Source organism: Nerophis lumbriciformis, linkage group LG03 (genome assembly GCF_033978685.3).
Source record: "Nerophis lumbriciformis linkage group LG03, RoL_Nlum_v2.1, whole genome shotgun sequence".
NCBI lineage: Eukaryota > Metazoa > Chordata > Actinopteri > Syngnathiformes > Syngnathidae > Nerophis > Nerophis lumbriciformis.
The window spans coordinates 35,311,444-35,328,358 of record NC_084550.2 but is presented as its reverse complement, the minus strand read 5'-3'; the positions used below and the strand labels follow the sequence as shown (position 1 = coordinate 35,328,358).

At 39.2% G+C, this 16,915-nt stretch overlaps 1 protein-coding gene across 1 annotated transcript in view; it reads left to right on the top strand.

The window, feature by feature from the left end:
• LOC133583694 (plexin-A2-like) overlaps positions 1–16,915 on the top strand; it is a 452,088-nt gene that overhangs the window by 224,459 nt on the left and 210,714 nt on the right. Inside the window, exons 7-8 of the mRNA XM_061937663.2 lie at positions 1,448–1,601; positions 8,498–8,594. Coding sequence (XP_061793647.1) covers positions 1,448–1,601; positions 8,498–8,594 — 251 coding nt within the window. The remainder of the gene's footprint in view (positions 1–1,447; positions 1,602–8,497; positions 8,595–16,915) is intronic.

The following is a 16,915-nucleotide window of genomic DNA, read 5'->3' as shown; positions in this document are numbered from 1 at the left end:
ATGTAATATGTACAATATATACACTGCAAGTAGATATATAATGTAGTAACAGACACCTTCTTAACAATATATAATATGTACAATATACACACTGCAAGTATATATATAATGTAGTAACAGACACCTTCATAACAATATGTAATATGTACAATATACACACTGCAAGTATATATATATAATGTAGTAACAGACACCTTCTTAACAATATATAATATGTACAATATACACACTGCAAGTATATATAATGTAGTAACATACACTTTCATAATAATATGTACAAGATGCACACTGCAAGTATATATATAATGTAGTAACAGACACCTTCATAACAATATGTAATATGTACAATATACACACTGCAAGTATATATATATAATGTAGTAACAGACACCTTCATAACAATATGTTCAATTTTTATCTTATTTTGATCATTTTAGTAATTTCAAGGACTGATTTCTTAATCCGCGCATTCATTTCTGCACTTTCGACTTCTGGCAACAAATGTGTGTTCCTACTTCCGGAAACAAACGCGTTTGTGTTTTTTAATCTTGGCTGACTCGGTAACAAACAACAAATACGACGGAAGAGTGAGACGTTGGCGCAGATGGAAGCAGAGAAAGTGAGATGAAAGTGACTCAAAGTTACAAAATGTAAAATTTGAAGCCAAGCTATCTCGACATAAATGGAGTGCTTACGCAAATAAAACGGAAAAAACATGAGTCGCACTTTATATTGATGATGATACACGCAACATGTCATGTGTGTTATTACAACTACAGTACATACACTGTCTGGTTAGCTGTGTACAAACAGAACATGAAATAATACTTTACAGATACTTTGATTTGATTGTTCATGTTTTTCACTCAGTACAGATTGATGTCCTATCACATTGTGTTGTGATTTACAAACTCAAACGCGGTTCGTGTTAACGTAGAAGCTATCTTATCTCTTGCCGTAGCTAGCTTTTACGGTTAATACCGTAGTATGCCGACGTACGCTAGAAAGAGAGTTCCTCAGTGTTCACTCTTACAATACCAATGTTGCTACAGTTTGGTTATTATACAGGTTACAGAACGTAAATGAAGTATTGTTGACGCTTTTTGAATGCATTTTTAAATGATTTAGAGATAGAAGAACGAGCCGACTTTTTCAAGTTAAAAGAAAGGGGAAAAAAAAGGACCTCTTGTCTTCTTGTCTCTCACAATGATTGTGAATGATAGGCAAAATTTCAAAATAAAGTGCAGTTCCCTTTTAAACACATTTGCAGCCATAATGTTCCTTCTAGTGTAGATTGCCTCCATCACGCACATTCTGCAAAGTGTTATTCCCTAGAAAGACTTTATCAGCATCTTCTTCCTGTCACCTGACCTTCAATCAACTCGACTTATCTCCTGCAAGACCAGCTGATTGCAACTAACCCAGGTGCATATCCCCCTGGCTGCAGCTTCTGTTGGAGGTGAACAACGTTCCAGATCTTTCCGCCGGCATCACCTGTTCGTTTGGGGACCAGGCCCAGGTGGAGGGCCACGTGAACGGGAACAGGGTCATGTGTCTGTCCCCGGCCGGAAAGGAGGTCCCTCTGATACCGGAAGGACAAGGTGGGTGTCAATTATCGGGGTGGGTTCAATCAATGAAGCATATAAATGGAGGGATGAAGTGGACCTGGCAGTTTAACCCCGGATTCCTATCAATCAATCAATCAATAAAATGTACTAATGCAGTCCTCAATCAAAAATGTCTTCTGGTGTCACGTGGGGGGGTCGCAGCTTGCTGCGGGGTTGTTCTTCCAACGCAAAAACACGGCTCCGGACGACAGCGTGAAGGTAGGCTAGGATTTATTAACATAAATCACGCACTACCACAAACATAAACAATACAACAACAACGACAAAAAAAGGCAAGCGTGCCTAAAACGCAAGTGAGGCTAATCTTTAGCAGAAGCTATGGCATGGACATGGAAACTTACTTGGTCAGAGCAAGACATAAACCGGCGTGACATCAAAACAACGCAGGCAGAACGAGTGATGAACAAAGGTAGGCTTAAATAACAGTGACATGATTGGTGACAGGTGTGTGTGTGAGTCCGAACGTGAAACAGGTGCGTGACGTGACAGGTGAAAACTAATGGTTGCTATGGTGACAAACAAACAAAAGTGCACAAAAAGTCCAAAAACAAAACCGAACATGACTAAAACAAAACATGATTACACAGACATGACATCTAGATGCGTAACGGAAGCGAAACGACGCCACAACGGAGGCTTGTCGTGCGACTGGCTGCAGTTGCGAGAGAAGAATGAGAGGAAGAGTCAAGGAAAAGAAGGACAAAAACTGGAATTCCCGGCAAAACAAAGTTTTTACAAGTTCATGTGAGCAAAGCAGACGTGGTTATTAGAATTTACTTCACTAATTAAGTCCCAATGATTGTCACACACACTAGGTGTGGTGAAATTTGTCCTCTGCATTTGACCCATCCCCTTGTTCACCCCCTGGGAGGTGAGGGGAGCAGTGGGCAGCAGCGGTGCCGCGCCCGGGAATCATTTTTGGTGATTTAACCCCCAATTCCAACCATTGATGCTGAGTGCCAAGCAGGGAGGTAATGGGTCCCATTGTTATAGTCTTTGGTATGACTTGGCCGGGGTTTGAACTCACAACCTACCGATCTCAGGGCGGACACTCTAACCCAGGGGTGCTCACACTTTTTCTGCAGGCGAGCTACTTTTCAATTGATCAAGTCGTGGGGATCCACCTCATTCATATATATAATTTATATTTACTTATTTATGAAATATATGTTTTTGTTAACAAGTTAAAGGTGTTTAATGATAATGCAAGCATGTTTAACACATATAGTTAATATTGTTAGTAAGTTAAAGGTGTTTAAAGATAATGGAAGCATGTTTAACACATATAGTTAATATTGTTAATAAATTAAAGGGGTTTAATGATAATACAAGAATGTTTAACACATATAGTTAATATTGTTAGTAAGTTAAAGGTGTTTAAAGATAATGGAAGCATGTTTAACACATATAGTTAATATTGTTAATAAATTAAAGGGGTTTAATGATAATACAAGAATGTTTAACACATATAGTTAATATTGTTAGTAAGTTAAAGGTGTTTAATGATAATACAAGCATGTTTAACACATATAGTTAATATTGTTAACAAGTTAAAGGTGTTTAATGATAATACAAGCATGTTTAACACATATAGTTATTATTGTTAATAAGTTAAAGGTGTTTAAAGATAATGCAAGCATGTTTAACACATATAGTTAATATTGTTAATACATTAAAGGTGTTTAATGACAATACAAGAATGTTTAACACATATAGTTAATATTGATAACAACTTAAAAGTGGTTAAAGATAATACAAGCATGTTTAACACATATAGTTAATATTGTTAACAAGTCAAAGGTGTTTAATGATAATACAAGCATGTTTAACACATATAGTTAATATTGTTAATAAGTTAAAGGTGTTTAAAGATAATACAAGCATGTTTAACACATATAATTAATATTGTTAATAAGTTAAAAGTGTTTAATGATAATACAAGCATGTTTAACACATATAGTTAATATTGTTACTAAGTTAAAGGTGTTTAAAGATAATGGAAGCATGTTTAACACATATGGTTAATATTGTTAATAAATTAAAGGGGTTTAAGGATAATACAAGATTGTTTAACACATATAGTTAATATTGTTAGTAAGTTAAAGGTGTTTAATGATAATACAAGCATGTTTAACACATATAGTTAATATTGTTAGCAAGTTAAAGGTGTTTAATGATAATACAAGCATGTTTAACACATATAGTTATTATTGTTAATAAGTTAAAGGTGAATAAAGATAATGCAAGCATGTTTAACACATATAGTTAATATTATTAATAAGTTAAAGGTGTTTAAAGATAATGCAAGCATGTTTAACACATATAGTTAATATTGTTAATACATTAAAGGTGTTTAATGACAATACAAGAATGTTTAACACATATAGTTAATATTGATAACAACTTAAAAGTGGTTAAAGATAATACAAGCATGTTTAACACATATAGTTAATATTGTTAACAAGTCAAAGGTGTTTAATGATAATGCAAGCATGTTTAACACATATAGTTAATATTGTTAATAAGTTAAAGGTGTTTAAAGATAATGGAAGCATGTTTAACACATATAGTTAATATTGTTAATAAATTAAAGGGGTTTAATGATAATACAAGAATGTTTAACACATATAGTTAATATTGTTAGTAAGTTAAAGGTGTTTAAAGATAATGGAAGCATGTTTAACACATATAGTTAATATTGTTAATAAATTAAAGGGGTTTAATGATAATACAAGAATGTTTAACACATATAGTTAATATTGTTAGTAAGTTAAAGGTGTTTAATGATAATACAAGCATGTTTAACACATATAGTTAATATTGTTAACAAGTTAAAGGTGTTTAATGATAATACAAGCATGTTTAACACATATAGTTATTATTGTTAATAAGTTAAAGGTGTTTAAAGATAATGCAAGCATGTTTAACACATATAGTTAATATTGTTAATACATTAAAGGTGTTTAATGACAATACAAGAATGTTTAACACATATAGTTAATATTGATAACAACTTAAAAGTGGTTAAAGATAATACAAGCATGTTTAACACATATAGTTAATATTGTTAACAAGTCAAAGGTGTTTAATGATAATACAAGCATGTTTAACACATATAGTTAATATTGTTACTAAGTTAAAGGTGTTTAAAGATAATGGAAGCATGTTTAACACATATGGTTAATATTGTTAATAAATTAAAGGGGTTTAAGGATAATACAAGATTGTTTAACACATATAGTTAATATTGTTAGTAAGTTAAAGGTGTTTAATGATAATACAAGCATGTTTAACACATATAGTTAATATTGTTAGCAAGTTAAAGGTGTTTAATGATAATACAAGCATGTTTAACACATATAGTTATTATTGTTAATAAGTTAAAGGTGAATAAAGATAATGCAAGCATGTTTAACACATATAGTTAATATTATTAATAAGTTAAAGGTGTTTAATGATAATACAAGAATGTTTAACACCTATAGTTAATATTGATAACAACTTAAAGGTGGTTAAAGATAATACAAGCATGTTTAACACATATAGTTAATATTGTTAACAAGTCAAAGGTGTTTAATGATAATACAAGCATGTTTAACACATATAGTTAATATTGTTAATAAGTTAAAGGTGTTTAAAGATAATACAAGCATGTTTAACACATATAATTAATATTGTTAATAAGTTAAAAGTGTTTAAAGATAATACAAGCATGTTTAACACATATAGATTCCTTTCTTTCATGAAGACAAGAATATAAGTTGGTGTATTACCTGATTCTGATGACTTGCATTGATAGGAATCAGACAGTGGTGCGGATAACGTCCACATTTTTGAATGGAGGAGAAAAAAAGTCCTCCTTTCTGTCCAATACCACATGAAAGTGGTTGGTTTTTGGCATCTTATTTATCCAGCTTCCGTACTCTTTTGTATACACTTTACAAGAAATACATTGTCGGCAAACTCCTTAGCTCAGAAGACCCTCGGGTGCCGTGAATGTCAATCAAGTGACGAAAGTGACGTCATAGTGAAGATTTATGATCGCTCATTTTTAGGACTATTTTTTAATGCCTGGCTGGTGATCGACTGACACACCCTTCATGATCGACCGGTAGCTCGCGATCGACGTAATGAGCACCCCTGCTCTAACCACTCGGCCACTGAGTAGGTAGATATTATTATTATATATTAAAGTCGAAATACTGGCATTTAATGTGTATATAAAGTATATCTGTAAAAAATAAAATAAAAATAGGCGGATATCGATATATGTCAAAATGCCAAATATCCGCATATGATAATCGGTCCGTCCCAAGTTTGCACACGCTGTTTAACACTTGGTATTTGGATCTTATGACAGTAGGGAAGGGATTCATATGGCCCCCATTCCTGGGTGGATCTCACGTGAGAGGAAGAGGGATTTTAGACATAGACTTCGACAAACTTTACTAATCCACAAGGGAAATTGTTCCACACAGTAGCTCAGTCACAAAGGATGGAAAGGATAATGCACACAAGGGCACAAAAAGAGGGCGAAAACAAAAAGGTATAAAGTAGACTAAAATCGCACCATAGTAGCAATATAAAATATAACATATATTTAATATTTACATATTATATATAGAGTATATACCGTATTTTTTGGACTATAAGTCGCAGTTTTTTTCATAGTTTGGGGGTGCGACTTATACTCAGGAGCGACTTATGTGTGGAATTATTAACACATTACTGTAAAATATCAAATAATATTATTTAGCTCATTCACGTATTAGGAGTGACAGATTGTTTGGTAAACGTATAGCATGTTCTATATGTTATAGTTATTTGAATGACTCTTACCATAATATGTTACGTTAACATACCAGGCACGTTCTCAGTTGGTTATTTATGCCTCATATAACGTACACTTATTCAGCCTGTTGTTCACTATTCTTTATTTATTTTAAATTGCCTTTCAAATGTCTATTCTTGGTGTTGGCTTTTATCAAATAAATCTCCCCCAAAAATGCGACTTATACTCCAGTGCGACTTATATATGTTTTTTTTCCCTTCTTTATTATGCATTTTCGGCCGGTGCGGCTTATACTCCGAAGCGACTTATACTCCGAAAAATACGGTAATATTGTGGAAGTCACTTCCTAGCGGCCCCAATGACATACACTTCACAGGAGCCAGGCGTGCAAAGTTGAACCAAGTTTTAATGAACATAGATTTTATCACAAGTTTTCTCTCCAGCGGGACGCAACCTTTCAGCCATGTCCGTATCCTCTCTCTCCTCCTGCTCCCGGCCGCTTACTGTTAAAGACAACAGATGATTAGATCAACACGTACCACCTGTGAAATCTAATCACCTGCCAGCTGTGTCTCGCCGTCAGCCTCTGTCCATGGTGCTCTGTCCTCAGCACCATGGACAGAGGCGGTGACCTTTGCTCCTGCAGGCAGCGCTGGCCACACCTCCCCCCACAAATATATACTGATATTGTTACGGTGCTGGCGAGGAGACATGATTATGCCGATTGTTTTTCCGGTGAGGACAGCAGGAACTCCAGAGACAGCATGCAGGTAGGACAAATGATTTATTTGTATAAATCATACACGAAAATAGAAACGAACAAAACAAGCGAACACAAGGAGAGCGTGCCTAGCACAAGGAAAGCTAACGGAATAGCACACACAGGGAAGGCATAAGGCAACGCTTAGCTTACGGACACAAGGAATAAACGTGACAGTTGCGTAAAGCAAACAAAAGCACCAGGCTGAGTGACGGGGAAAAGCAGGACTAAATAGCTCTCTGATTAGTGCCCGGGAACAGGTGTGAGTCCCGAACACTAATCAGATGCAGGCGGAAACAATCAGTAACCATGACAACCAAGACAACACAAAACAGGAGTGCTGAAACATAACTTATATCACAAGTGACTCAAAACCCAAAATAAACTATGATCCAACACCAGATCATAACAGGTATATTGTAATTGTATATTATATTATATTTTTATATCATATATACAATATTTTATAAATCCCAATTACCATGTACAATATTACAGTATATGTAACAGCTACAGCAAAAAAAAGGGTAGCATATGCAATGCAGTCTGCTGAAAATGATGGACAGCGCCACACCACACAGCAACTGACGCTGCGGTCAATGCTGGAATTGCCACAAAACACATTTTACGGTAGCTGAAACACTACTGCAATTATTTGGCTAAAGTGGATAGTGCAAACCCAAATTTGTCACGTTTCATGTGTCAGGTGAACCGTGAAGAGTGGGACCATATGAGGCCCCTTGCGGTGTATACATCACACCAGTCGCAGAGTTAGTAATTATTATATCACGGGGTGCTATGTCGACGTTGCACTCTCTGAACTTTAGATCCGGATTTGAAAAGGTCACCTTCACCAGAACGAGGAGATAACAAGGTTACTGCTGTAGCGTCGACAAAGCGCCTCAAAGGAGACATGTAACGACATCACACACACGTGCGTGGCGAGTAGTGACAAATAAGCGCAAACTTTAATGGAGCGTAAAAATGCTAACTTGGGTTGACTTGGGGGCGTGTCTGTGAGCACGTCTTGCTGAATCCACACAGGATATTAATACTGGAGACATGAGCAAAGATGTTGTCTTTAATATGCAACCAGTTTGTCTCCTTTGAGTGCAGTAATCCTCTGAAGTTCTCGGCGAGCGCCAGACGCCAGGTGGCTCTTTATAGCGGCGAGATAAACCTGCGGACATTTTGTGTCTCATTTGGACCCCTCTGTTTTCCCTCATTTGTTCGTCCCTTTCATGCCGCCTGCTTCTCACCTCTGGCGCCGCTTTCCGTATGTTTGATGCCTCCCTCCCTCCCTCCCTCCCCCGCCAGACTGGGCCGGCGTGGAGCTGCGACTGAACTCCGAGGAGACGGGTCGAATGGTCGCCAGCACGGAGGTGAAGTTCTACAACTGCAGCACACATCAAATGTGAGTCTGGTGGGAAACGCACTGACGGAGAGTAGACAAGTTAATTTAGGGCACTGATGTACTGATGCTCACAGCCGCTCTTAAGATGAAGCTCTTAGATAAACTCTGTAGCTAAATGCATCTGTCAGCTTCCATTTAAGTCAACATGATGCTGGGATGGAAAACACTGATGTGTCCTTGCACTATACCATCACAAACTGCAGGATTTCTGTGATAAGCACATTTTCTGCCTTCTCGTTTTCTCATTTGAAAGTGTTAACTTCTTCATTCCAGTTACCAGTGAACCATTGTCTTTACTGAGTTGCGTCATAACGCTCTCGGCCCCCTCCAAACTGAGCCTACTCCCTCCCCTCCACCTTGTATTCAGTGTATAAACAACAATTATCTCTCCCCCCTCCAAACTGAGCCTACTCCCTCCTCTCCACCTTGTATTCAGTGTATAAAAACAATAACGCTCTTTCCCCCCTCCAAACTGAGCCTACTTCCTCCCCTCCACCTTGTAATCAGTGTATAAACAATAACGCTCTCTCCCACCTCCAAACTGAGCCTACTCCCTCCCCTCCACCTTGTATTCAGTGTATAAACAATAACACTCTTTCCCCCCTCTAAACTGAGCTTTCTCCCTCCTCTCCACCTTGTATTCAGTGTATAAACAACAATTATCTCTCCCCCCTCCAATCTGAGCCTACTCCCTCCTCTCCACCTTGTATTCAGTGTATAAACAATAACGCTTGTTCCCCCTTCCAAAGTGAGCCTCAGTGTATAAACAACAATCCTCTCTCCCCCCTCCAAACTGAGCCTACTCCCTCCCCTCCACCTTGTATTCACTGTATAAACAATAACGCTCTTCCCCCCTCCAAACTGAGCCTACTCCCTCCCCCCCACCTTGTATTCAGTGTATAAACAACAATTATCTCTCCCCCCTCCAAACTGAGCCTACTCCCTCCTCTCCACCTTGTATTCAGTGTATAAAAACAATAACGCTCTTTCCCCCCTCCAAACTGAGCCTACTCCCTCCTTTCCACCTTGTATTCAGTGTATAAACAATAACGCTCTCTCCCCCCTCCAAACTGAGCCTACTCCCTCCTTTCCACCTTGTATTCGGTGTATAAACAATAACGCTCTTTCCCCCCTCTAAACTGAGCTTACTCCCTCCCTCCACCTTGTATTCAGTGTATAAACAGTAACTCTCTTTCCCCGTCCAAACTGAGCCTACTCCCTCCCCTCCACCTTGTATTCAGTGTATAAACAACAATTATCTCTCCCCCCTCCAAACTGAGCCTACTCCCTCCTTTCCACCTTGTATTCAGTGTATAAACAATAATGCTCTTTCCCTCCTCCAAACTGAGCCTACTCTCTCCCATCCACCTTGTATTCAGTGTATAAACAACAATTATCTCCCCACCTTCCAAACTTAGCCTACTCCCTCCCCTCCACCTTGTATTCAGTGTAAAAACAATAACTCTCTTTCCCCCTCAAACTGAGCCTACTCCCTCTCCTCCACCTTTTATTCAGTGTATAAACAAAAATGCTCTCTCCCACCTCCAAACTGAGCCTTCTCCCTCCCATCCACCTTGTATTCAGTGTATAAACAACAATTATTTCTCCCCCCTCCAAACTGAGCCTACTCCCTCCTCTCCACCTTGTATTCAGTGTATAAACAATAACGCTCTTTCCCCCCTCCAAACTGAGCCTACTCCCTCCTCTCCACCTTGTATTCAGTGTATAAACAATAACGCTCTTTCCCCGTCCAAACTGAGCCTACTCCCTCTCCTCCACCTTTTATTCAGTGTATAAACAATAATGCTCTCTCCCACCTCCAAACTGAGCCTTCTCCCTCCCATCCACCTTGTATTCAGTGTATAAACAACAATTCTCTCTCCCCCCTCCAAACTGAGCCTACTCCCTCCTCTCCACCTTGTATTCACTGTATAAACAATAACGCTCTTTCCCCCCTCCAAACTGAGCTCACTCCCTCCTCTCCACCTTGTATTCAGTGTATAAAAACAATAACGCTCTTTCCCCCCTCCAAACTGAGCCTACTCCCTCCCCTCCACTTTGTATTCAGTGTGTAAACAACAATTCTCTCTCCCCCCTCCAAACTGAGCCTACTCCCTCTTCGCCACCTTGTATTCAGTGTATAAACAATAATGCTTTTTCCCCCTTCCAAACTGAGCCTCAGTGTATAAACAACAATTCTCTCTCCCCCCTCCAAACTGAGCCTACTCCCTCCACTCCACCTTGTATTCAGTGTATAAACAACACTTTTCTCTCCCCCTCCAAACTGAGCCTACTCCCTCCTCTCCACTTTGTATTCAGTGTATAAACAATAACGCTCTTTTCTCCCTCCAAACTGAGCTTACTCCCTCCCCTCTTGTATTCAGTGTATAAACAATAACGCTGTCTCCCCCCTTCAAACTGAGCCTACTCCCTCTCCTCCACCTTTTATTCAGTGTATAAACAATAATGCTCTCTCCCACCTCCAAACTGAGCCTTCTCCCTTCCCTCCACCTTGTATTCAGTGTATAAACAACAATTCTCTCTCCCCCCTCCAAACTGAGCCTACTCCCTCCCCTCCACCTTGTATTCAGTGTATAAACAATAACGCTCTTTCCCCCCTCTAAACTGAGCCTACTCCCTCCCCTCCACCTTGTATTCAGTGTATAAACAATAACGCTCTCTCCCCCCTCCAAACTTGAGCCTACTCCCTCCTTTCCACCTTGTATTCAGTGTATAAACAATAATGCTCTCTCCCCCCTCCAAACTGAGCCTACTCCCTCCTCTCCACCTTGTATTCAGTGTATAAACAACAATTCTCTTTCCCCCCTCCAAACTGAGCCTACTCCCTCCTCTCCACCTCGTATTCAGTGTATAAACAATAACTCTTTTTTCCCCCTTCCAAACTGAGCCTCAGTGTATAAACAACAATTCTCTCTCCCCCCTCCAAACTGAGGCTACTCCCTCCTCTCCACCTTGTATTCAGTGTATAAACAACAATTCTCTCTCCCCCCTCCAAACTGAGCCTACTCCCTCCTCTCCATCTTGTATTCAGTGTATAAACAACAATTCTCTCTCCCCCCTCCAAACTGAGCCTACTCCCTCCCCTCCACCTTGTATTCAGTGCATAAAAACAATAACGCTCTTTCCCCCCTCCAAACTGAGCCTACTCCCTCCCCTCCACCTTGTATTCAGTGTGTAAACAACAATTCTCTCTCCCCCTCCAAACTGAGCCTACTCCCTCCTCTCCACCTTGTATTCAGTGTATAAACAATAACGCTGTTTCCCCCTTCCAAACTGAGCCTCAGTGTATAAACAACAATTCTCTCTCCCCCCTCCAAACTGAGCCTACTCCCTCCCCTCCACCTTGTATTCAGTGTATAAACAACACTTTTCTCTCCCCCTCCAAACTGAGCCTACTCCCTCCTCTCCACTTTGTATTCAGTGTATAAACAATAACACTCTTTCCCCCCTCCAAACTGAGCTTACTCCCTCCCCTCTTGTATTCAGTGTATAAACAATAACGCTGTCTCCCCCCTCCAAACTGAGCCTACTCCCTGCTCTCCACCTTGTATTCAGTGTATAAACAATAACGCTCTCTCCCCCCTCCAAACTGAGCCTACTCCCTCCCCTCCACCTTGTATTCAGTGTATAAACAATAACGCTCTTTCCCCCCTCCAAACTGAGCTTACTCCCTCCCCTCCACCTTGTATTCAGTGTATAAACAATAAAGCTCTCTCCCCCCTCCAAACTGAGCCTACTCCCTCCCCTCCACCTTGTATTCAGTGTATAAACAATCACGCTCTTTCCCTCCTCCAAACTGAGCCTACTCCCTCCCCTCCACCTTGTATTTGGTGTATAAACAATAACGCTCTTTCCCCCCTCCAAACTGAGCCTACTCCCTCCCCTCCACCTTGTATTTGGTGTATAAACAATAACGCTCTTTCTCCCCTCTAAACTGAGCTTACTCCCTCCTTTCCACCTTGTATTCAGTGTATAAACAATAATGCCCCCCCCCCAAACTGTGCTTAGTCCCTCACCTCCACCTTGTATTCAGTGTATAAACAATAACGCATCTCTCTCCTTACATACTTTGCTATAAACGTGACCTCTGTCTTTTGACATGCTCACACTTTCAAATAAATCTAAGAAATACAATTTTTAATGAGAAAATGTCCGATACAAGCTTATTGTCACAGACGGTTTGTTTGGATTTGAACTCGACTCTTACCAGTTTACAACAGAAGTGTCAAATTTGTTTTCACTGAGGGCCTCGTCGCAGTTATGTTTGGCCCCAGAGGGCCGCTTCTAACTGTGAATACTATTATTATACAATTTTTTTATGCATTTTATTAGTATATTATTTTTAACTAAAATGTAAATAAAATATGTTAAGTTGCAATAATTTCACCTCAAAATGTAGTGTATGATACTGTAAATGGAAAAACAGTACTGTTGTTTCTATGGTAAAAAAAAAAAAGGCAACTCAGTTGCCAGAATTTTACTGTAAAATGTGTTTTTTTACTGTAAATAAAAAAAGTGCAATTTTGCAGTAAAATTTTGGCACCTGAGCTGCCAATTTATTTTTATAATTTTTTTACCGCAAATCAACAACTGTAGATTTTTCAGTGTATTACTGTAAATGCCAAAACGGCACCACAGTTTATTACAGTAAAAAAAAGTACTGTTTTTTTCATTTAGAGAAAAATGCTGTAAAAAACACAATTTTACTATTGCAATTTTTCATTGCACAATTTGATGGATAACTTGCTTTGAACTCATTATTATCAGTATTTATTTCTATTTAAAAAATGGTTTGAATGTTTGATAGTATATTTTTGCATAATCAGACAATATTTAAGTTAACATAATTTGCAACTGAATGAGGCAATTCCTGAAGGAATTTCAAGTGAATGCTCCAATGCTGAAGTTGAACTGAAATCTTGGAATATTTTTTCAGAATTGTTGAAGGAGAGCACACACTTATAACAGGCTGAATATTCTGAAGTTGGAACGGTTTGAATCAGATGAAAAATGTGGGAGTTGTGGAACTTTGAAGAACGTCCTATTGATTTCAAAGGGGATTTCCAAAAAATTTGGGAATTTTGGGAAAAGTGGGAATTTTTTTTCAAAATGGTAAACCACTTCAATGGTCTGAATGAGTTGAAATGGTTGTTGTTAGAATTTTTCAAAAGGAATGTTGAAAAAGTAACTACGGAATTTCTAGAATTTCAGGAAAACCAGGAATTTTTCCAGTTCAAAAAAGAACTTTGTTTTTTGTCCTAAGTAAGAGGAATGTTTTAATGGTGGATCAGTTGAAATGCGTTGAAAAATATGGAAGGAGTAGTCGCCAGAAACAAGAGTGGAAATAGGGTTTTGGAAAACCAGAAATTCTGGAAAATCCTGGCATTTTTTCTTTTTACTTGGAAAAAAAGGTAGTTTAAATTTCCAGGATGGGGTAATGTGTTGAAGGTGGAATGGTTTGAGTCAGTTGAAAAATGTGGAAATGGTGGAAGTTTGAAAAATGTCCTGGAAAAACCTGGAATTCTGGGAAATGTGGGAATTTTTGGAATTTGTCAAGGGAAAGCCCGCGATTCCCGAATAGGCTGAACAGTTTTAAGTTGGAATGCTTTGAATTGGGTGAAAAATGTGGAAGGTAGAGTGCGCCAAAATCTGGAGAAAAAGAAGAATAGATAGATGAATTTGGGTGTAGAAAAGCAAATGTGTGAATGCTTTGGAGCATTCTCACAATTACATGGAGTACAGTGTTTCCCACACATTCATTTATTTGTGGCGGCCCGCCATGAAAGAATTACGACCGCCACAAATGGATTTTTCGGCTTTTGACTCGCTCGACCGCTCATAAAAGCAATGGGACTCTGTCTGTGAATGTACCTTGTAGTTACAACTCCGGTGCAGTAGGTGGCGGTAGCCTACTATGCATTGTAACTCCGCCAATAGCACTTAATTCACCTGGTGGGCCAGAAGAAGAAGAAGACGACAAGACGACGACGACGGAGTAAAAGAACGGACCGACCGGATCAAAATACGAGGGTAATATAGGTTATAGGTAGATAGGTTATAGCTGCATCGCTCGCGGTTCGTCATATATTTAACGTTAATCCGCGATTTCACCGAGCGTTTCACTCACGGTGAGCAGCCTGACGCTGCTTCATTAACACCGCCGCTGTTTGACTCGGGGGCCGGGGCAGACGTATGGTGTCACATTAGTGCCAAAAATCCGAGCGCATAAAAAATTTTGCGCGCGCGTGGTGCCTTTTTGCGCGCCGTCTCAACAAGTGAGACTCAGCAAACACTGAAAAATAAAGCAGGGTCAGATCAGAAATGCACTTTTCTCATGAAAAGGGTCCTAATTTATATTCTTATGTGCCTTATAGAGATGACCACGACAAAACATAGAGCGACTAGCTCCAGTGCGACCTGTTCAGCAGCAGCAGGAGGAGGAGGAGGAGGAGGTTGACTGACTGTGGCAGGACACCTCTGCCTCTGTTTCACTTTATGTTGCTGGTAAATAATATGGTTGTAGTAGTAGGCTAAAGTTTAATTATTTAGTATGCACTAATTAAAGGGGCATAGCTTTAAGAGACATTTTAGCTTTTGTATTTTATAAGATATATTTTTTGTAAGAACCACAATTAATAAATATATTTCAGTGAATAACTAATTGTTCAAATCTGTATACAAATATGTACATAAAGTGTTGTAATTATATCCCAACTCTGCGTTCTTCTTGGTCATCGCCGCTGCCAGCCCCCGCCCCCCGACCACACCACCACAAATAGATGCGTATCCTGTGGGAAACACTGGAGTACATTCCCCCCCCCCCCCCCCCCAAAATAGAAAGAAAGAATACATTTAGTGACAAAAGTTACTGTGCTTTATTGATACATAGTATTTCCAGGCTTTCAAGGGCCAAATAAAATGAAGTGGCGGGGCCACATCTGGCCCCCGGGCCTTTAGTTTGACACCTGTGAGCTAACAGAACAAAGTGAGTTATTTATGAGCACCACTTAGATGGGTTCAAGAGGAGGAGCTTTTGAAGCAGGTTCACGCCACAGAAGAGGGCCTCAGCATCCGTGACCGAGCAGCTTTACTCCTCGCGTCCCTGAATAGAACATCATCAGACCAAACTGCACCTTTTTTTTTTTTTTAACCTAACTTTCCCCGAGGCGCAGCGTTTGATAATTGTGTTTGTTGTAGGATGAGAGATGTTCAAATACCTGGCGGGTGTTTGAAACTGTGTCATTTAAATGTTGCATCGTGCTCGGAGGGACGGGACTTCAGATTCCACCTTCAATTCTGCTGAACTGTTTGCTTCTTTATCCATTCTATTATTGGTTCTCATTTGGATAGAAGGTAGCAGACAAGTTGATTAGCATTAAACAGGCGAACCAATATTGAATCTATATTGCAGATTGTACAAAAAAATTAAACTTTTTTTTTTTTTAATAATAACACAAATGAATAAATAAAAAAGTTATGTATAATGCATTAAGTACACTTCATTAACAATCAAACCTCAATATTTCATATGTCAAAACTGAAATAATTTTACATGCATTTTTTAGAAATGTATTTATTATTTCCAGCCTTTTTTTTTGCAGGCCACATAAATCATGTTGGCAGGTCACACAAATTCATTTGGCACATCACATAAAATGAGGCGGCAGGCTACGCAAAATTACGTGGCGGTCCATTTGAAATGATGCGGCAGGCCACGTAAATGACATGGCGGGCAAGATAAAATTATGTGGTGGGACACAGAAAATGATGCTGGGGGCCACGTAATATGATGTAGTGGGTAACTTAAAATGACATGGTGGGCGACTTTAAACGAAACGGTGGGCCACCTTAAATGATGAAGGGAATGAAATGATGCGGCGGGCCATATAAAATGATGCAGGGGGTAACAGAAAATGAAGCGACAGGCCACGTAAAAATTAAACGGCGGGCCACGTAAAATGATGCAGGGGGCCACACAAAATGATGTGGCGAAACACATAAAATGATGCAGGAGGTAACAGAAAATGAAACGGCGGGCCACATTTAAATGAAACGGCAAGCCACATAAATGATACAGAAAATGAAGCGGGGGACCACATTAAATGACGCGGCGGGCCACATAAAATGATGCAGGGGCTAACAGAAAATGAAGCGACAGGCCACGTAAAAATTAAACGGCGGGCCACATAAAATGATGCAGGGGGCCACCCAAAATGATGTGGCGGGACACATAAAATGATGCAGGAGGTAACAGAAAATGAAACGGCGGGCCACATTTAAATGAAACGGCAAGCCACATA